This window comes from Rhinatrema bivittatum, chromosome 9, assembly GCF_901001135.1.
Source record: "Rhinatrema bivittatum chromosome 9, aRhiBiv1.1, whole genome shotgun sequence".
Taxonomy (NCBI): Eukaryota; Metazoa; Chordata; class Amphibia; order Gymnophiona; family Rhinatrematidae; genus Rhinatrema; species Rhinatrema bivittatum.
Window position 1 is genome coordinate 228,308,349 of NC_042623.1, and position 22,241 is coordinate 228,330,589.

The following is a 22,241-nucleotide window of genomic DNA, read 5'->3' on the forward strand; positions in this document are numbered from 1 at the left end:
GTGGGGTACATGAATAGTCAGGGAGGCACCAGAAGTCGCGCCGTAGCAGATGAAGCGCGCCTATTAGTAGACTGGGCGGAGCAGCATCTCCTCAGCACAGCTGCGTCCCACATTGCAGAGGTAAACAACGTTCACGCGGATTTTCTGAGTCGCCATCGTCTCGACCCCGGCGAGTGGGAGCTGGCGGACGAAGCTTTTCAACTTCTCTGTGACAGGTGGGGCGTTCCCCATATTGATCTAATGGCAACGTACAAAAATTCCAAGACCCCATGATTCTTCACTCGCCGCAGGGAAACAGGAGCGGAAGGTGTGGATACTTTGGTTCTTCCTTGGCCAACAACGGTTCTCCATGTACGTGTTCTGTCCCTGGCCTCTTATCGGCAAGGTGATCAGATGCATAGAAAGCCACCCGGCCAACGTCATCATGGTAGCTCTCGAGTGGCCACGCAGGCCATGGTTCGCGGATTTGCTTCATCTAGTAGTGGACAGACCTCTACGTTTCCATCCGATTCCAAACCTTCTTCATCAGGGTCCAATCTGTTTCGACCAGGTCGATCGCTTCTGTCTAGCAGCATGGCTTTTGAGAGGCAGTGCCTGAGGGGCAAAGGCTATTCCGAGGCGGTAGTCACTACTCTATTGCAATCGTGTAAGACATCTATTTCTTTATCTTACATTCGGGTCTGGAAGATTTTCGACTCCTGGTGCGTGGCGAGAGAGATTGTTGCCACCCATGCCGCTGTGTCCGATATTCTAGGTTTCCTTCAGGCTGGTTTAGCCAAGGGACTGTCTTGTAGCTCGTTGTGTGTCCAAGTGGCAACTCTTGGGTCTTTACGTGGTCCTGTACAGGGCATACCGTTGGCCATGCACCCAGATGTTGCTCGTTTCCTGAAGGGGGCGAGGCATTTGTGTCCCCCGGTAAGCTCTCCTTGTCCATCTTAGAATCTGAATTTAGTTCTCAAAGCTCTGTGTGCCTCACCCTTTGAACCCTTACATAGGGCGACTTTGAAGGACTTAATGTTGAAGGTTGTCTTTCTGGTGCAATCACTTCGGCTCGAAGGGTTTCCGGGCTTCAAGCACTGTCCTGTAGAGACCCTTTCCTGCGCATCTCTGATTCTGGTGTCTCCTTGGGCACAGTTCCTTTCTTCCTACCTAAGGTTGTTTCTTCTTTCCATGTGAATCTGTCAGTGGAACTTCCGTCATTCTCTGATTTAGACAGGTTGGACCCTCTTTCGCGGGATCTGCGGAAATTGGATGTTCGCAGAGCTCTCCTACGCTATCTGGAGGTTACTAATGAGTTTCGAGTCTCGGATCACCTCTTTGTGCTCTAGTGTGGCCCTAAGAAAGGTAACATGGCCTCTAAGGCTACCATGGCTCGATGGTTGAAAGAAGCTATTAATTCGGCTTATTTACTCCGTGGTCAGCCTTTGCCTGAGGGCCTTCGGACACCCTCGACTCGATCTCAGGCTGCCTCTTGGGCGGAATGCCAGCAGATTTCACCTCAGGAGATCTGCCGGGCGGCTACATGGACGTCCTTACATCCATTTGCGAGGCATTATAGACTTGATGTTCGTGCGCCTGGGGTGGCTAACTTTGGGCAAGTTGTGCTTCGTGCGGGCCTCTCCGGTTCCCATCCCAATTAAGTGTTCGCTCTGGTACATCCCAGGATTCTGGACTGATCCGTGTACGTACAGGGAAAAGAAAATTGGTTCTTACCTGATAATTTTTGTTCCTGTAGTACCACGGATCAGTCCAGTGTCCCGCCCATTTGTACTGTGTGGAGATAATGGAGAGTCCTCTTCTTCAGCATTGATTTACATTTCCTAAAGTTATCCCAATTATTGTTCCCCTGTTTTGTTCCCCTGTTGGGGTCCATGCTCCTCTTTTTTTCAGTTTACGGTTTTTTGTATGTACTTCGTTTTTTTTCTGCTGCTTTGACATTACGTAATACTGACAGGCTGTGGGTGGCGCCTAGGTATATATAGGACAGAGGCTGTCAATCTTTCTCTGTCTCAACCTGCTGGTGCAGGGACAAAACCCAAGAGTCTGGACTGATCCGTGGTACTATAGGAACGAAAATTATCAGGTAAGAACCAATTTTCTTTTTTTATGGAGCAATTGGTCCAGGAACTGACAAGAGAAGGAGCAATATCAGATCTAATTCTCAGTGGAGGACAGGATTTGGTGAGAGAGGTAACGGTGGTGGGGCCGCTTGGCAATAGTGATCATAATATGATCAAATTTGAATTAATGACTGGAAGGGGGACAGTAAGCAAATCCACGGCTCTCGTGCTAAACTTTCAAAAGGGAATAGCCACTGTTATTAATTGCATCAGTAGCATGGGATCTTCTTAGGGTTTGGATAATTGCCAGGTTCTTGTGGCCAGGTTTGGCCTCTCTTGGAAAGAGGATGCTGGGCTTGATGGACCGTTGGTCTGACCCAGCATAGCAATTTCTTGTTCTTAAACTTTGATAAAATGAGAAAATTGTAAGAAAAAAACTGAAAGGAGCAGCAGCAAAGGTAAAAAATGTGCAAGAGGCGTGGTCATTGTTAAAAAAAAAAAAAAAAAATACCATCCTAGAAGCACAGTCCAGATGTATTCCACACATTAAAAAAGGTGGAAAGAAGGCAAAACGATTACCGGCATGGTTAAAAGGGGAGGTGAAAGAAGCTATTTTAGCCAAAAGATCTTCATTCAAAAATTGGAAGAAGGATCCAGCAGAAGAAAATAGGATAATGCATAAGCGTTGGCAAGTTAAATGTAAGACATTGATAAGACAAGCTAAGAGAGAATTTGAAAAGAAGTTGGCCGTAGAGGCAAAAACTCACAGTAAAAACTTTTTAAAATATATTCGAAGCAGAAAGCCTGTGAGGGAGTCAGTTGGACCGTTAGATGATCGAGGGGTTAAAGGGGCACTTAGAGAAAAGGCCATCGCGGAAAGATTAAATGATTTCTTTGCTTCGGTGTTTACTGAAGAGGGTGTTGGGGAGTTACCCGTAATGGAGAAGGTTTTCATGGGTTTTCATGGGTAATGATTCAGATGGACTGAACCAAATTACGGCGAACCTAGAAGATGTGGTAGACCTGATTGACAAACTGAAGAGTAGTAAATCACCTGGACCGGATGGTATACACCCCACAGTTCTGAAGGAACTAAAAAATGAAATTTCAGACCTATTAGTAAAAATGTGTAACCTATCATTAAAATCATCCATTGTACCTGAAGACTGGAGGGGATAGCAAATGTAACCACAATATTTTAATGACAGGTTACAAGGTCTACAGTGTAGGCTCTGTCCTCATATAGGATACCCTTTCAGTTTTGGTCTGTCTCCACCTGCTGGAAAGGAGGCTCAACCATGGTCTGGACTGATGCGGGTACATACAGGGAAATGAAGTTTAGATAGATGTATAGCATAAGAACATGTCATACTGGGTCAAACCAAGGGTCCATCAAGCCCAGCATCCTGTTTCCAACAGTGGCCAATCCAAGCCATAAGAACCTGGCAAGTACCCAAAAACTAAGTCTATTCCATGTTACCGTTGCTAATGGCAGTGGCTATTCTCTAAGTGAACTTAATAGCAGGTAATGGACTTCTCCTCCAAGAACTTATCCAATCCTTTTTTAAACACCGCTATATTAACTTCACTAACCACATCCTCTGGCAACATATTCCAGAGTTTAATTGTGCGTTGAGTGAAAAAGAACTTTCTCAGACTAGGGGGCACTCCATGAAGTTAGCGTGTGCCACACGCTAACTTCATGGAGTGCCCCCTAGTCTTTCTATTATCTGAAAGAGTAAATAACCAATTCACATCTACCAGTTCTAGACCTCTCATAATTTTAAACATCTCTATCATATCCCCCCTCAGCCGTCTCTTCTCCAAGCTGAAAAGTCCTAACCTCTTTAGTCTTTCTTCATAGGGGAGCTGTTCCATTCCCCTTATCATTTTGGTAGCCCTTCTCTGTACCTTCTCCATTGCAATTATATCTTTTTTGAGATGCGGCGACCAGAATTGTACACAGTATTCAAGGTGCGGTCTCACCATGGAGCGATACAGAGGCATTATGACATTTTCCGTTTTATTCACCATTCCCTTTCTAATAATTCCCAGCATTCTGTTTGCTTTTTTGATTGCTGCAGCACACTGAACCGACGATTTCAATGTGTTATCCACTATGACGCCTAGATCTTTTTCTTGGGTTGTAGCACCTAATATTAAGGTTTAAGGTTTATTTTTATTTATATACCGTCATCTCAGCAGGAGCCTTCACGACGGTTTACATTCCAATAAAACATAAGAAGAAGGTTACAATCGTTTATAAGTAAAATAGAATAAAATTACTAGCTTAGAGAAATAGCTTAAAAAGTAAAATTACTAAAAGACAGAGTAAAAATATACATATTAAACAAATAAAATTTTAAAATATAAATATATAGTTTCAAGATAAACGTAAGGTCCCCAAAGATGGTGTAAAAAACTAGACATCTGGCTATTTCTCCACATCGTTGTATGCCGCGTTAAACAACCATGTTTTAAGGTCCGTTTTTAATTTACTTTTATCTTGCTGCATTCTTAGTTGGACTGGGAGTGAATTCCAAAGTTTTGAGCCTGCGATAGATAGGGCCCTCTGTCTAACTTGACTGAGGTGAGCTGACTTGATTGTAGGGATTGATAACAACGCTTTATTGGCTGATCTTAAATTTCTCTGCGGGGTGTGTAATCGCAGTGCTGCATTTAACCATTCTGTTTTTTCTCCATAGATAATGTTATGTACTATACAGACAGCTTTATAAAATATTCTAGAATGCATCGGTAACCAATGTAATGTGATCAGTGTTGGGGTGATATGATCAAACCTCTTTTTTCCTGACAGAATACGAGCAGCTGTATTTTGAAAAACCTGGAGTGGTCTGATTGTAGATTGGGGCAGGCCAAGTAACAGAGCATTACAATAATCCAAATTAGCAAAAAGAAGAGCTTGAAGAACAGATCTAAAATCAGAAGGTTCTAGTACTGGTTTCAATCTTCTTAACGTTAATAATTTAAAATAACCATCCTTTAATTTCGTCGCAATGTGTTTTTTCATGTTCAATTCAGAATCTATTATCACTCCGAGATCTCTTGCAAATAATGATGGTCAAGGTTGAGTTCTCAAACTTAAATTCTGGAATATTAAATTGAGATCGCTTTCTTTCTAAAAGTATTATTTCAGTTTTTTCTGTATTTAAAATTAATTTCATTTGTGATAACAGTGTTTTTATGGCATTGAGATAGATGGCTATTAATTTGTAGCTAAAATCAATATCATTTTCTATGGGTACTTAAAAACTGGATATCATCTGCGTAGATGTAAAATTTCAGACCTAATCCTGTGAGAAGATGACAAATAGGTAATAAATAAATATTAAAAAGGGGAGCTGAAAGCGTTGATCCCTGGGGTACCCCTGTATGAAGTGGGATTTTTTTGAATGAAGAATTTTTTATTTTTACTTGGAATGATCGGTCAGTGAGAAATGAAGTAAGCCATTTTAAAACAGTATCTAAGATTCCTATTTCTTGTAGACGAGTGATCAATATGTCATGTTGAACAGTATCAAAAGCCGCAGACAAATCTAAAAGAATTAAAAAGTATTTCTTTCCTCCATCGAAGCCTCTTAAAACAGTATCGGTCAATGATAATAAAAGGGTTTCTGTGTTAAAATTCTTTCTAAAACCGAATTGATTAGGCGATAAAATATCATTTGACTAAAAAAAAAAATAATCAAACTGGCATTGTACTACTTTTTCTAAAATTTTAGCAATAAAAGATAAATTAGATATAGGTCTAAAATTACTCAATTGAGTGTTATCAAGATTGGGTTTTTTGAGAATTGGTTTAATAATTGCATTTTTCAGGGTTTCAGGAACAATGCCTTCCGTCAAAGATATGTTAACTATATTGGCAATAATCGGTGAGATTGTATCTGTAATGAGCTTAAGAGTTTTTACAGGGATTGGGTCCATTGGATGTCTTGCTGGATTCATCTTTTTTATCAGGGATCCTATTTCAAGTGTAGATGTTGGTTCGAACTCGCTCCATTTTATGTCAGGTATATTGGGCATCTTGATTTCTTGGTTAGGTTTAAGTATAATTTTTGCGTTTAATTGATCGATTTTATTCTTGAAAAACAGGGCTAATTCATTAGTTCTTTCTTCAGATAGTTCAATATCGGTTTCATAAGGGTTTTTTGTTAAATTCTTTACAATGGAGAACAGAATTCTTGGATTATGTAAGAATTTTTCAATCTTAATTTTGAAAAATTCTTTTTTTAGTTTATGGTTTTTTTATAATGATGTTGTGCTTTACGATATTTGGCTAGAGAGTTTGAATTTTTGTTTTTTCTCCATTCTGTTTCTAATTTTTTTAATTGTGTTTTTTTCTTTTTTAATTCATTGTTGTACCACGGATTTTTTATATTCTTTAAATTAGAGATTTTGCATCTAGTGGGGCAGAGTTTATTTGCTATAACTTGATTTTCATGTTCCCAGGAGGAAACAGAATCTGTTATGTTATCAAATTTGATTTTATCTGCTAAATTTTGAAATTCTATTTCCAAATCTTCAATTTTAGGTTGAAGTTGAAAAGATTTTAATTTCGGGTTCATTACACGTTACCATAAGAGATCGCGCCACCTCCACAGCTGGCCCTCTTCTGTGGAATTCCATTCCTACAGACCTCAGACAGGAGCCCTGCCTCCTAACTTTTAGGAAAAAACTTAATACTTGGTTATTCAAGCAAGCTTTTCCGGACACAACCCAATGACACAATCCAATGACTCCTAAAACACCATGCCTCCTGTATATAACATTTATTTTGTATACTATACTTAAATTGTATATTATTTAACCATTTCTATTCTCTCCTATCTTCTTCCCTCTCCAAGTTAGGCTACCCTTGTTAAATGTAACTGTACCTTCGATCACCATAGTTCTAGTTTCCTATGTATATAATGCACTCCTGTTTTATGTAAACCAGCAAGATATGTTCTCATGATTGCCGGTATATAAAAATTCTAAATAAATTACTGGTGGTTTTTATTGGAAAATTAAATTCTGCTTTGGCCGATATTAAGTAATGGTCAGACCATGGTACTTGGGTTATATTAGTATGGATTTTTTTACAGAATTTTGAGTTGGTAAAAATTAAATCTAATGCATGCCCAGCTCTATGAGTAGGGTTATTGTTGGCGAGTTCGTATCCAAGTGCTAATAGTGATTCTTGTAATGTGAAACAGGTAATATTAGGTAATATGGAACCCAACATTGTGTAATTATAGCATGGGTTAATTTTCCCTATATGCATCACCTTGCACTTATCCACATTAAATTTCATCTGCCATTTGAATGCCCAGTTTTCAAGTCTCACAAGGTCTGCTTGTGATTTAACTACTCTGAACAATTTTGTATCATCTGCAATTTTGATTATCTCACTCGTCTTATTTCTTTCCAGATCATTTATAAATATATTGAAAATTAAGGGTCCCAATACAGATCCCTGAGGCACTACACTGTCCACTCTCTTCCACTGAGAAAATTGTCCATTTAATCCTACTTTCTGTTTCCTGTCTTTTAGCCAGTTTGCAATCCACGAAAGGACATAGTCACCTATCCCATGACTTGTTACTTTTCCTAGAAGCCTCTCATGAGGAACTTTGTCAAACGCCTTCTGAAAATCCATGTATACTGCATCTACCGGTTCACCTTTATCCACGTGTTTATTAACTCCTTCAAAAAAGTGAAGCAGATTTGTGAGGCAAGACTTGCCCTGGGTAAAGCCATGCCTACTTTGTTCCATTAAACCATGTCTTTCTATATGTTCTGTGATTTTGATGTTTAGAACACTTTCCACTATTTTTCCTGGCACTGAAGTCAGGCTAACCGGTCTGTAGTTTCCCGGATCGCCCCTGGAGCCCTTTTTAAATATTGGGGTTACATTTGCTATCCTCCAGTCTTCAGGTACAATGGATGATTTTAATGATAGTTTACAAATTTTTACTAATAGGTCTGAAATTTCATTTTTTAGTTCCTTCAGAACTGTGGGGTGTATACCATCCGGTCCAGGTGATTTACTACTCTTCAGTTTGTCAATCAGGCCTACCACATCTGCTAGGTTCACCATGATTTGATTCAGTCCATCTGAATCATTACCCATGAAAACCTTCTCCATTACGGGTACCTCCCCAACATCCTCTTCAGTAAACACCGAAGCAAAGAAATCATTTAATCTTTCCGCGATGGCCTTTTCTCTAAGTGCCCCTTTAACCCCTCGATCATCTAACGGTCCAACTGACTCCCTCACAGGCTTTCTGCTTCGGATATATTTTAAAAAGTTTTTACTGTGAGGTTTTGCCTCTCTTAGCCTATCTTATCAATGCCTCTCTTAGCCTATCTTATCAATGTCTTACATTTAACTTGCCAACGTTTATGCATTATCCTATTTTCTTCTGTTGGATCCTTCTTCCAATTTCTTAATGAAGATCTTTTGGCTAAAATAGCTTCTTTCACCTCCCCTTTTAACTATGCCGGTAATCGTTTTGCCTTCTTTCCACCTTTCTTAATGTGTGGAATACATCTAGACTGTGCTTCTAGAATGGTATTTTTTTAACAATGACCATGCCTCTTGGACATTTTTTACTTTTGTAGCTGCTCCTTTCAGTTTTTTTCTAACAATTTTTCTCATTTTATCAAAGTTTCCCTTTTGAAAGTTTAGCACGAGAGCCTTGGATTTGCACACTGTTCCTCTTCCAGTCATTAAATCAAATTTGATCATATTATGATCACTATTGCCAAGCGGCCCCACCACCATTACCTCTCTCACCAAGTCCTGTGCTCTACTGAGAATTAGATCTAAAATTGCTCCCTCTCTCGTCGGTTCCTGAACCAATTGCTCTATAAGGTTATCATTTATTCCATCCAGGAACATTATCTCTCTAGCGTGTCCCGATGATACATTTACCCAGTCAATATTGGGGTAATTGAAGTCTCCCATTATTACTGCACTACCAATTTGGTTAGCTTCCCTATTTTCTCTTAGCATTTCACTATCGTCTTCCCCGACACACAAGGGATTTCTACCCATAAAGATTCAATTTTGTATTTAGTCTCATGCAGGATGTTTATCCTGTTGGACTCTATGCCATCCCGGACATAAAGTGCCACACCTCCTCCCGGCTGCTCCTCTCTGTCATTGCGATATAATTTGTACCCCGGTATAGCACTGTCCCATTGGTTATCCTCTTTCCACCATGTCTCTGGGATGTCAATTAAGTCTATGTCATCATTCACTGCTATACATTCTAATTCTCCCATCTTACTTCTTAAGACTTCTGGCATTAGCATACAAGCATTTCAAAGTTTGTTTTTGTTTGTATTTTCATTCTGCTTTTTAATTGATAGGGATAAGTTAGAATTTTTTAGCTCAGGTGAGTTTTTAGTTACAGGCACTTGGACTATTTTTCTAATTATTGGAACCTCACTGTTGGGATGCCCTAATTCTAATGCATCATTAGTATCCTTTGAAGATACCTCTCTCTGAACCATGCGCTGCTGAGCGACTGTTGGCTTTCCCCTTTGTTGTAGTTTAAAAGCTGCTCTATCTCCTTTTTAAAGGTTAGTGCCAGCAATCTGGTTCCACCCTGGTTAAGGTGGAGCCCATCCCTTTGGAAGAGACTCCCCCTTCCCCAAAAGGTTCCCCAGTTCCTAACAAAACTGAATCCCTCTTCCTTGCACCATCGTCTCATCCACGCATTGAGACTCCGGAGCTCTGCCTGCCTCTGGTGACCTGCGCGTGGAACAGGGAGCATTTCAGAGAATGCTACCCTGGAGGTTCTGGATTTAAGCTTTCTACCTAAGAGCCTAAATTTGGCTTCCAGAACCTCCCTCCCACATTTTCCTATGTCGTTGGTGCCCACATGTACCACGACAGCGGGCTCCTCCCCAGCACTGTCTAAAATCCTATCTAGGTGACGCGTGAGGTCCGCCACCTTCGCACCAGGTAGGCATGTTACCAGGCGATCCTCACGCCCACCAGCCACCCAGCTATCTACATTCCTAATAATCGAATCACCAACTAGGACAGCCGACCTAACACTTCCCTCCTGGGCAGTAGGCCTTGGGGAGATATTCTCAGTGCAAAAGGACAATGCATCACCTGGAGAGCAAGTCCTTGCTACAGGATCCTTTCCTGCTGCACCTGGTTGGTGCTCTCCCATCATGAGACCACCTTCCTCCAAGGTAGCACCAGGGCTGCCAGTCTGAAGTTGAGACTTGACTCCTATATACCTCTCTGTCTGCCTCAGCTCCTCCAGGTCTGCCACTCTAGCCTCCAGAGATCGGACTCGTTCTCTGAGAGCCAGGAGCTCTTTGCATCGCATGCACATGTACAACTTCTCACCGGTGGGTAAAAAATCATACATGTGACACTCGATGCAAAAGACTGGGAAGCCCCCCTCTTGCTGCTGGACTGCTGCCTTCATCTCAATTTTGATCAGTTCCTAGTTAAGTTTTAGGTTGCTATGGGTGTAGGATTGTGTCTAACATCCTTTAAATGTATTAGTGAATTCACTATGTGTCTGGTAGTAGCCTACCGGGGTCTGATCGAATTCTCAATAAAGTTTTTGTTGATTTTTTTTTTTTAAAGTGGCACCTGCCTATAAATTAAGGGATGAGCTAGGGGTGGCTGGGCGAGGGGTGGGAGGGTTGGGAAGTACAAACAGTCTAACTTCAGTTAGCCAGAGTGACTCACTGCTCTCTTGATTAATAAATGTTGGTCCCTATTCAAACCCAATCACACTACCTCAACACCTTTCCAAGGTGAGTAACTGAGCTGAACTATTCAACTTTTTTACTTAGGTATACACTGCTCCTAGCTTATTTCTAGCTTCTGGCTACTTTTTTTTTTGGGGGGGGGCGGGGGTTGTGTTTGGGTTTTTTTTTCAATACAAACACTCAGTTCTTTAAAAGTCTGCAGAACACTCAGTTCTGCAGACTTTTAAAAATAAACACACTACTTACTGCTTACTAGCTCCCTTATTGACTGACTGTTTAAAAATACAAAGTCTAACTTGTTTATTCACTGCCTTTCTGACTATTAAAGGCACAAACACACTAAATAATATTCCCAGATAGTTAACTTTGCCCCAATACTTTTAAAAAAGACAATGTCCCAAGCAAAAACTCACTGATTCCTTTCAGCCACCAGCAAGGTGATCCTCTTCTCTCATTTATAGGAGCAGACCTAGATATGACTCTGTCCAGAGCATTCTTACCCAACGACCAAGCGATTACGTTGTCCAACCTTGCCAGCTTTATCTGCCGTCGAAAAAGAGCCGTAGCTGGCCAGCTACTAAGGTTGCTCGGCCACATGGCATCAACAGTCCATGTCACCCTAGGCAAGGCTTGCCATGAGTGACCCAATGGACTCTGAAATCCCAGTGGCAACAAGCTACTCAGCCACTGTCGTCCATAGTACACATAACCAACCAGCTTTGTCTGTCCCTTGCCTGGTGGATACACAAAGCCAACTTACAAGTGGGTCTTCCTTTCCAACAACCGGCTCCTCAGGTAACCTTAACTATGGTCGCCTCCAACCTAGGTTGGGGAGCCCATGTCCAAGACCTTCAAACTCAAGGGACTTGAGCAAAAGCCAAAGCGACCCATCAAATCAATTTTCTGGAGCTTCCAGCGATGTGGTACGCCCTTTATACATTTCAGGATTACCTCTCCAACAAAGTTGTCCTGATTCAAACAGACAACTAAGTTGCAATGTGGTACCTGAACATACAGGGGGGCACGGGCTCTTATCTGCTTTGCCAGAAGACGGCGCACATTTGGGCCTGGGCCCTGTCGTATTCCATTCTTCTGAGAGCCACTTATCTAGTGGGCACACAGAATCTACTGGCGGACCGCCTCAGCTGACGTTTCCAGCCCCACGAATGGTCTCTGGATCTCCCTCGATGGCGAGCAGAATCTTCCACCAGTGGGGTCATCCGACCATCGACCTCTTGGTGTCCAGTCAGAACCACAAAGTGGAAAACTTCTGCTCCCTGCAAAGGGACCGGCATGCACCAGTCAGGGATGCCTTCGCCCGTCCCTGGAACAAAGTCCTGCTTTATGCGTATCCTTCGATTCCGCTAATAAGCAAGACTCTCATGAACCTACAACAGGACCAGGGCTTAATGATTCTCATAGCCCTGTACTGGCCGCTCCAAATTTGGTTTCCCATACTTCGCGACCTTTCTGTCCAGGACCTCATTCGCCTGGTTACGTCGCCCAACCTCATAACACAGAATCACAGCAAATTACACCATTCGAACCTCCAGGCCCCTCTCTCTGACGACCTGGATGTTGAAATGCTGATACTACAACCACTCAACCTTTCAAGTGACGTATCTCAAGTCCTTGTAGCTTCACGGAAAGCTTCCATGTGGAAATCCTACCGCTCTAAATGGAAGAGATTTACCTTGTGGTGCACACAAAAGAGCTTGGATCCCTTTTCTTGCCCCACATCAAGTCTGTTAGATTATCTCTGGCACCTCTCAGAATCTGGTCTCCAGACTTCATCTATCCGAGTGCACCTTAGTGCCATCTCTGCTTACATCCAGGAATAGGGGATGCCCCGATAACGGCTCAACCCCTGGTGAGTCGCTTTATGAGAGGCATAGTACAGCTTACTCTACGGCCACCGGTCATAGTATGGGACCTCAATGTCATACTTGCACGGCTCATGCACACTTCTTTTGAGCCCATGCACTCCTGCGAACTTAAGATACCTTACATGGCAAGTACTTTTCCTAGTAGCTATCACGTCTGCTCACAGGGTAAGTGAGTTACAGGCCCTTGTGACCTACTCAACCTACACAAGGTTCCTCCATGACCGAGTGGTTCTCCGCAATCACCCTAAATTCCTTCCTAAGGTGATAACTGATTTCCATTTAAATCAGTCCATAGTCTTGCCCACTTTCTTTCGAATACCTAAAGCTCACCCAGGTGAGCGAGCTCTCCACACCTTAGACTGTAAGCATGCTCTTGCGTTTTACTTAGACCGCACTACAGCCCACAGGAAGTCCACCCAACGTTTTATCTCTTTTGATAAGAACAAACTTGGGAATGCGGTGAGCAAGCAAACACTGGTTGACAGACTGCATCACATTCTGTTACCAGCAAGCAGGCCTTCCACTACAGGGACGAGTGAAGGCACACTCAAGTCAGAGCAATGGCAACGTCAGTAGCACACTACCGTTCAGTACCGATTGCTGACATCTGCAGGGCTGTGACATGGAGCTCTTTCCACATCTTCGCAGCTCACTACTGCCTGGACAAGGCTGGGCAGCAAGATTCCGTCTTTGGCCAGTCTGTCCTAAGAAATTTGTTTCCAGTGTAGGAACCCAACTCATCCTACCTCGACCCGCTGTGAATTTCAGACTGCCTCATCCTTGCCAACAGCACCCCAGTTGTTGTGCCTGTTGCACATGTTCGGTGCTGCTTGGCCTCATACGTATGACTCAGCCAGTAGCTTGCTATTCACCCATATGTGAAGACTACTATCCTGCTTGTCCTGGGAGAAAGCAGAGTTGCTTACATGTAACAAGTGTTCTCCCAGGACAGCAGGATGTTAGTCCTCACGAAACCTGCCCGCCACCCCACGGAGTTGGGTTCGCTTACGTTTTATTATTTTATTTTCCTCTCGAACCTTTGCTACAAACGAGACTGAAGCGGGACCCCTGCTGGCTGCAGGGTTAGTTGCATGCTGGGCATGCTCAGTGTGCCAGTCAAAGTTCTAGAAACTTTGACAAAAGTGTTCCGTGACAGGGCTCCATCTGATGATGTCACCCGTATGTGAGGACTTAACATCCTGCTGTCCTGGGAGAACACCTGTTATGGGTAAGCAACTATGCTTTCTCCAAGAAGATTTGGTCAAAGGTCTGACCTTGAGCTGACTCCAGGGTAAGTTGCAGGGGTATCTTCTGTAGGCTCTTCTGGATGTCATGCACTTCCTTCGGGAGGTTAAGAATTTGCGTTCTCTGGTGAGGAAGATTTGACCATCGTGGAATGTTAGTCTGGTACTACAAGGAATTTCCAAGGCTTCGTTTGAATTCCTATGGAGGGCAACATTAAAAACTTGAATGCTTGAGAGAATTTTTTTCTATTGGCTATTTCTTCAGCCAGGTGTATGTCAGGGATTCAGACTTTGTTGTGCCTTGATCCTTTTGTACAGATCTCGGATTTGGGGATATCATTGCTTATGGTACCATCCTTTCTGCCCAAAATGGTTTTAGCATTCCCTCTTAAGCAGTGGAGTTTCCATCCTTGACAGATTTGGAATTCTCCTAGCCTCTTGTGAGGTGAGAGTAGGCTCTTGGATATTTGACAAGCCTTTTTTGCGTTATCAAGGTTATTAATGCTTTTCTTAATTCAGATCTTCTTGTATTCTGCAGTGGTCCAAAGAGAGAAAGCAAAGTAACAAAAGCTACGATCGCATGGTGGCTGAAAGATACGGTTGGATCGACTTATATTTCTAAGGGTCACCTTGTGCCTGAGGGGTTGAGAGCTCTCTCGACTCATTCTCCAGCAACCACTTGGTCAGAGTTTCAATAAGTGTAGCTGCAGGAGATTGACAGAGCAGCTATTTGGAGTTTGCTTCGCAGTTTCATCAGGCACCATCACTTAGAGGTCGGAGCTCCGATTTCCATGATCTTTGGTGAGAGTGTTCTGCGAGTGGGATTCTCAAGGACCCATCTAGTTTGAGGGAGCATAGGTACATCCCAGGAGTCTGGACTGATCCGGGTACATACAGGGAAAGGAAAATTGGTTCTTACCTGCTACTTTTCATTCCAGATAGCCACCCTAATAGTACGGTAGGGAGAGAGTCTTCCACTCATTCTGTGGGATGTATATAATGCAGAATTGTTGGAACTCTTCAATGCTATTCTCTCAAGTTATGTTGGGAACGAGTTTTCCAGTTTGGGCAGTCTCTCCTTCCTCCTACTTTTTTGGAGGTAAAGATTTTGTTTAGGTTTTATTTGGTCGTGCCTTCATCTTGGCTTAGGTACTGACCAATACTGAGGGACTGCAGGTAGCACACTAGGTTATGTATAGTGTCAGTAAAATGTTGTCTCCAACTGCTGATAGGGAGGCAAAATCCAGGAGTCTGGACTGATCTGTTGTACTACAAGAATGAACATTAGCAGGTAAGAACCTATTTTCTTTTCTATTGTATCACTTAGAATGGAATGGAATACAACTCTTGAAGGTTAGTCCTCCTCGCAAGGTGCTTCTGGACTTTTGTTACTCCATGTCTAAGTAGGTCTATATCTGAACCACACTAAATTCAATTGCAGAACTGAAATACTTAGTTGTAGTCTAATTTGTGATGATTTAAAACTTTCCAGAAAACCAAACCCAGGTTGAATTTCAAGCATATAGCACAAATATAAAAAAAATATAAATATATATATATATATATATCTCAAACAATCGATCTCCATAAAGGTGCATGTTTCAGGTGAAGACCCCTGTGTCAACCCAAACTGACCTATTTGCAGAAGAAAGATGCCAGCATCAAAAAAGCTATCCAAATGACTGTAACAGACACCCCAGAAGGAGGAAATGTGTGCCCCGAGGAACAAAATCGTAACCATTGCCCATGGATCCAAAATGATAAACTGCTTTAGAAGAATTAAAACATCATCAGCTTATTTGGTAAATCAGGAAGAAAAAAGGGGCAGTTCTTCTAAATACTTGCCTCTCTCCTTTACAGCTTGTTACCTAGATCAGAAGCAGACTTTGTGATTTTCTTCCCCAAAGAAAAGTACTAAACAATTATCCAAAAATCCTGTTGTCCCATTACATTGTACCTAGAGCTCCGGGAAGGAACAGAACGTACTAAATATTTTTCTAAGGCTGGTAATTCTGTGCTTAATTCCAGACATAGTATTCACAAATGTTCCTGCCACTCCAGTTTAAATCAAGTAACTAGGGCAAGCTCCATTGGGCAGTAGGGCACACAAGTAACTGCATTCATGGCAAAATCTTGGGATCATAAAGGCATGTCAGTGTTTTTAATATATTAAAAGCAGTAAATTCTTCACAGAAATACCCCCTCCCCCCTTCCCTAGTGTCTCCCTCTGGCTTATCAGCTCAACTGTAATTAACTGAAATTAAAAATGGCCCTTCTCACCTAGCCCCTGTCAAAGGTTACCTGCAGTGCAAGTTCCAGCATTGTGCTTTCTGGCTATGCACCCTAGAGGCAGCTGTACGTGTGTATATACACGTGTGTGTGTGCGCGCGCGCGCGCACATATGTATATACACGTGTGTGTGTGGACAAATGTATATATACATCTATACGTGTGTGTGTGTATATACACATGTGTGTCTGTGTGTGTTTATATATAATTTTTTTTTTTTTTTGGTTTGTTTTGGCATGCTCCATAGTCGTCCATAGCCAGCAAAGCAGAGAAAGTGGAAGCCGTGCAAAAAGACATATGGTATATATTTTTCACATGATCTGTTTTGTTTGGAGGGTGCAGTACTCTGTACTAGCTGAACAATATTCCAGTTAACGTGGGTGGTTGCTGTAGCAGGCACAGCAAACCACAAGATTGGCACCGGCGTTCTAGAGGCCACCTGCTGCCATTTTGTGCACACACGCAGCATAATATGTTGGGCAAAATGCACATTTGAATGTTAACAAAAAGAGTATAGACATTTTGTTTGTTTTGAGGGATTTCCTCCTCTATTAAACGTCTGCATGTTTTTGGTTTTTTTTCCTTTTTCCAGTCAGACGCTTGGAAAAGAATGTGAAAGAGGTGCTAGAAGACTTTGCAGAGGATAGTGATAAGAAGGTCCATTTACTAACTGGGAAACGAGTTCAGCTGGCTGAGGACCTCAGTGAGTACTGGGATTACTGCACCCCACCTTCTGGAAAGTTCATGAGATGTCTATTATAGCATGGCAGTAGTTGAGGCAGCTCAAGATCTTTTCTAGGCTTTACTGAAGTAACTGGAAGCACATTGATGAGTTGTCTGATAATATCTAAACCTCCTGGGGTAAATGTTAATTATTTTGTCACCTGCAACTATTTTACTGTACCCATGTTATCCTCACCCTGGGTGTTACAGAAGACCAGAGGCTACTGCAATGACAAAACAAACCCTGAGAAGTCAGCACAAGGCCATGAAGGCAGAGGAGAAGTTTTTGAAGTGACACATGCAGTTACCACTGAGCCTCAGCTCACAGTGTCTGTATTTAATTTAGTGCAGCAGCTTTAGGAGATTTCTGTGCCAAAAGCAGATGTAAAACAGTTTCCGAGATGTTTCAGTGCCCTTGATGTGCCTAGGCTTGTCCCCTGCGTGTGGGTCTCTTCGTTCCAACAGTTAACGAGGGCTGGACAGGGTTGCTAGGCTGCATTTGCTTTTTGATGGCTGAAGTGTTGAAACTGCTTGTTGCCATGCAATAATGCTGCATGATGGCATTCCTTCTACCTCCTCTACTGAGGCTCCAGAAATGAAATCACTATATTTGTGGTTTTGGCAAAATGTATGAAGTGCAGGTCTAAGATTGCTTTTATAGGAAACCAAAATTAACAAGTGCCTGAAATTCAAATTATCTGACGTTGAAACCTTGTTTAGAAATGGAAAATCATGTGCCTCCTTTTTTTTCAAACTAATTTAATGATGGAAATTGATTCTGAGCAGATTTTAAAATAATTCTTGGCAATTTAAGTGCAATATTTTAGCAGATTGCCATACACTAATGCCATATAATGTTTAACCATTTCTATCCTCTTTTCTATTTTTCCTACTCCAAGTTTGGCCACCTTTGTTAAATGTAACTGTACCTTCTGTCTCCACAGTTCTAGTTCTATGTTCTTTAGTTCTAAGTATTTTATTGCACCCCCATTCTATGTAAACCAGCAAGATATGTTTTCATGATTGCCGGTATATAAAAACTCTAAATAAATAAAATAAATAAATAAAAATATAGCAAGAGACTTGCATACGATTGAGGCAGTGTGCATACATTTTCATTGCATATGCTGAAAACGTGATCAGTTAAGGGCCCTCGAGGACCAGAGTTGCCTGCCCCCCCCCCCCCCCCTTCAGTCAGTCAGCATCTGCCTTTGAATCTGATTTGCTGCCTAATAGGAGGAAAATCCTTATACAAGCAAAGAAGTTACATCATAAGGGAGCAATAAGGTGGAGGCTACCACCAGTTATAGAAAATTACCTCATCTTAAATCAGTTAAATTGAAGTGGCTCCAGCTTTTCATTTGATCTTTCGCAGTATTCAAAACTAGCATGGGAAAATTAGTAGGTGTGCAAGAGATGGCATAAGGAACTGCAAGGTAAGAACAGCAGACTTTTAATGCTCCTCACTGGAGTTTCTTTCCTGTTACTCCTGCAAGAAAAATTGATAGAGGAGTCACTGAACCAATAATAAAACTCTGATTTGGGCTCGGTAGCTGGGAAAGAGCAGCTGTCCTGCTAGTAAACATGAATAAACAAATTTTGGTAAAGGCTGACTTGTTTTTCTCCAAGTATAATTCAGCACTGGGCTGTTACGTTTTATTCAGTATCTCAGGAAAGTGCTGCAGAGAACTTTCTGGCCGGAGCCTTCAATAAATTTGATTTGCGCTTCGATTTAGAGGAAAATAGTTAACCAGGTGAGCGTGGTGTTTAACAGCGCTGGATTCTCTGGGCCGCATGCTCTGCTGCATTTCTACACAAGATGGCAACAGCTGACCTGCGCTTTGAGGGATTAGTGAGCAGAAGGAGCCACACGCCAGGCTCCCTGCCTTTGTTTACTGTTCCTTAGGGTTTGATGCTGCGGCATCTCCCAGGCAGCCGATCATTGTTTCCCGAATTTTACTGTTTCCCTTCCGTTGAGTGTACACAAGGCTTGTTGGGACTTGTTCTCATATTTCCCGTGCATGTTTTCTCTTTCTCTCCTCGTCTGTTCTCTGCATTTCACTTTAATAGAGGAAACTGGAATGTTTGAAGGCTTATGGTCCTTTTATAAGGTTAAATGTTGTTCATCTTAGAAAATGGTTGCTCTTTTTGTCTTTGATATGTAATTAGCAAGTGGTAGACTCAATTGATGTACAGTACAGGGTAGATGTTCCATTTTCAGGTGTGAATGCTGTAGATGAACCAAGCCAATCTTCTCTTTTTTTTGTACTGATTTACTTAGAGAAGCAAAGAAATTGACAGCAGTTAGACCTTGAGGCCCACCTAAACTGCACAGGTTCAGTCTTTTTCTTTGTCCTTTTCCTCATTGATGAGCTATTGAGCGAGGTCTCTGTGGCCCCTAGATGAGAGAGAGTCCCAACAATTGCACGACAGTGACACCTACTGGCTGGCTCCAGAATACACTGGTGCCAGGTTCCAGAGAGAGCCATAGTCCATGGCCCTCAGAAGACTAAACATGAGTGCAGGCTTTTGGTGCTATAAGGGTCCAACTGAGCTGGAATCTCAAAGGACAAAGTTGCCAGGCAAAAAGAGGGTGATAATTCTCCTTTAAAGGAACACTGTCAAGATGACTGTAATGGGAAAAAGAGATTTGCAAAAAATAAAAAAAATAGCTGGCACTACACAATCGGAAATGTAATCCAGCTTCATAGAAACAGCACTGAGTTGTTAAGTGAATCCAGGTACAGTCCCCGGCATTTCAATTCCCTCAGAACTTTAATCAGGCTATTCCTGTTGCCCATATGGACTTTTTAAATGTTGCAGGGTGTATGGGGGAGGGTGGGAATAGGGTTTATTAGCCATTGACTTTACAGCTGCATTGTTCAGTTAATCCTTCATTGCCACATTAAGTGATATCCAGAGACTTGAGGAAACGGAGAACAATTGCAAGATGAAACTTATAGGTCACCTCTAGTCTTACCTTCTGATCTGTTTATTGTTAGACGGGGATGGAATCTGCATAGTGTCAGAAAAACCGACACTTCAGTAAGTATAATGCGGTGGGGACAAGCGTGACCTCCAGGTGACAAGAGTTTGTCAGCATAGATACAGTCCTCCCATTGACACCTGTGAATGTGCCACAGACTACTCGTGGATCCATTGTAAGCAGCTGAAACTGAGAAATGCTCAGTGCTGTGTGAAAGAAAATGAGATTTTAGCTTGAGGCAGTTTTCATATAGTCTGAGCAGGCTGTAGCAGGATCATTTGGAAAACAGCAAAAGTGTTTTGAGATCATTTAACTAGTTATCACTTCCAGAAGTTGGGACACCTTGTATAGGAGCAATGTAAGAATTATCTAAAGATGAGCTTTTGAGACTACACAGGTCTCTTCTTCAAATGTCTGTTAGTAGTGTACATAATTTTTCATTTTAACTATATATTATATTTTAAATGTGTTATCCAGATAAGCCAGATTTAGACAAAAGTCTTTGTGTTCAGCTGGGTCTCATGGAGTAAAACAGTACAACACATCATAGCAATTACAGATATTGCTGATCAGAAAGTTTACATATTTGTTGTTTGTTAGCTATTTGTACAGAGGAGAGTAAAGGTGGAATATTTCATCAAGGTTTCCATACTGGCTGTCTGTAGATAGACCCATTGAAACACTTCTTGTTCACACGCAATGCTTTTTTCTCAGTCTGAGATTCAACAATTAATTAAACTGTAAAAAGGAAAATCTTTATAAAAGCACTCCAGAGAGCAAGGTCACCCCCTGAACTGATCTGCTAAAGGGGACATAGTGAGGGTGATTGAAATTAAGGGAGCAGTTTATTTATAATAGCATTTGAACATCTGTGTGAAACTGACAAATTTTAAACAGTTGCCAGAAGAGTGGATGGGGTTGTTTGCATCTGCCTAGAGATAAGGTAGCGCCTGTTTTGTGTCATGGTGGAAAGGGCTTTAAAGAGCAGAGGCTTCTAAAGGAGTGAACTAATCCTCCAGGGAGGAACATGCATCAACAATAAACCTCCTTTGACAGAGCCTCGGTTTACTTAACTTCAGACTTCCAGATGACAGAGATCCAAGTACTGCTTTGGCTTCTTAAAGTTATTGATGAGGAGCCATGCACTGAGGTCCAGGCTCAAAAATGGATCCTGGAAAAGTAGAGCACATTCTTCACAGTCCCAAGCACATTTAAGTCAACACAGGAAGATCTTGATGAATTGATACAGGACTAAAGACTTGTTTACTACCTATTAATCTTTCCCATGGCCAACTGCTCCCTTAAGCTTTGATGCACGTGCTCCTAGAATTATATTTTGCTACATTTCTGGAAGAGAGAGTGTTATTGTTGAATGCTGTTAAAGATGGATTTTGTAATTGTAAAAAGGAGTAGATCACCCCTGGATGGCAACTGTATCCATTCTGTTGAACCTCAGAGTATTCTAACCATAGAAGAGTCAAGCACAAGAGCATTGAATGCTTGATTTTGTGTAAATATTCACCCTATTAATGCCACATACAGGATTTTTGCAGTTAGCTGAATATTCAGAATAGCATTGCCATGCTGGGTGTAAGACTGAGACCAAGACAGAGAAGTCACAAAAGTAACTGGTGAGTGCTGGCATATTTGCCCACGAGTATTCACAAAATGTATTTAAATATTCAGTTTTTGCAAAATGTCCCTGTTTTGTACAGTTGTACCTTTATACATTGTGCTCTTATGTACTGTTGAAGGGATCCCCTTATGTAAAGATACCTTGGGAAAGATATAGGGGCAGATTTTCAAAGGGTTACGCGTGTAATCCCCGAAAAGCTGCCCCTGCGTGCGCACAAGCCCCGGGAGGCGCTTATGTCCCAGGGCTTTGAAAAAGGGGCGGGGTGCCAACCCGGGGGTGTTCTGGGGGTGGGACAGAGGCCTCCACAACAGCCGCTGTGCCAGGGGAAGTTACGCCTGACCAGAGGCAGGCAAAACTTTTCCTATAAAGGTCAGGAGGGGGTTTTAGATAGGGAGGTGCGGGGGAGCGGAAGGAAAGTTCCCTCCGAGGCCGGAGGAAGGCTGCGCGGATCAGTCCAGACTCCTGGGTTTTGCCTCCACACCAGCAGATGGAGACAGAGAAAGTTCTGACAGACTTTTGCCTTATATACCTAGGTGCCACCCACAGCCTGTCAGTATTACTCTGTCTCCAGCAGATGGTAGGAGTGCTCAACCCACAGTCTGTGATTACTTAGGGTAATTGTTAGCTTCAGGTGGCCAAAGTAAATTTTGGGCTTGGTTTTAATTT

The 22,241-nt window shown here is 42.1% G+C and overlaps 1 protein-coding gene across 2 annotated transcripts in view; it reads left to right on the forward strand.

Annotated features, from left to right (window-relative positions):
• The window catches only part of OPA1 (OPA1 mitochondrial dynamin like GTPase), a 568,764-nt gene that overhangs the window by 413,721 nt on the left and 132,802 nt on the right, over positions 1-22,241 (forward strand). For both annotated transcript variants that reach the window (XM_029616769.1, XM_029616770.1), the window contains one exon: positions 16,823-16,933. In XM_029616769.1, coding sequence (XP_029472629.1) covers positions 16,823-16,933 — 111 coding nt within the window. The remainder of the gene's footprint in view (positions 1-16,822; positions 16,934-22,241) is intronic.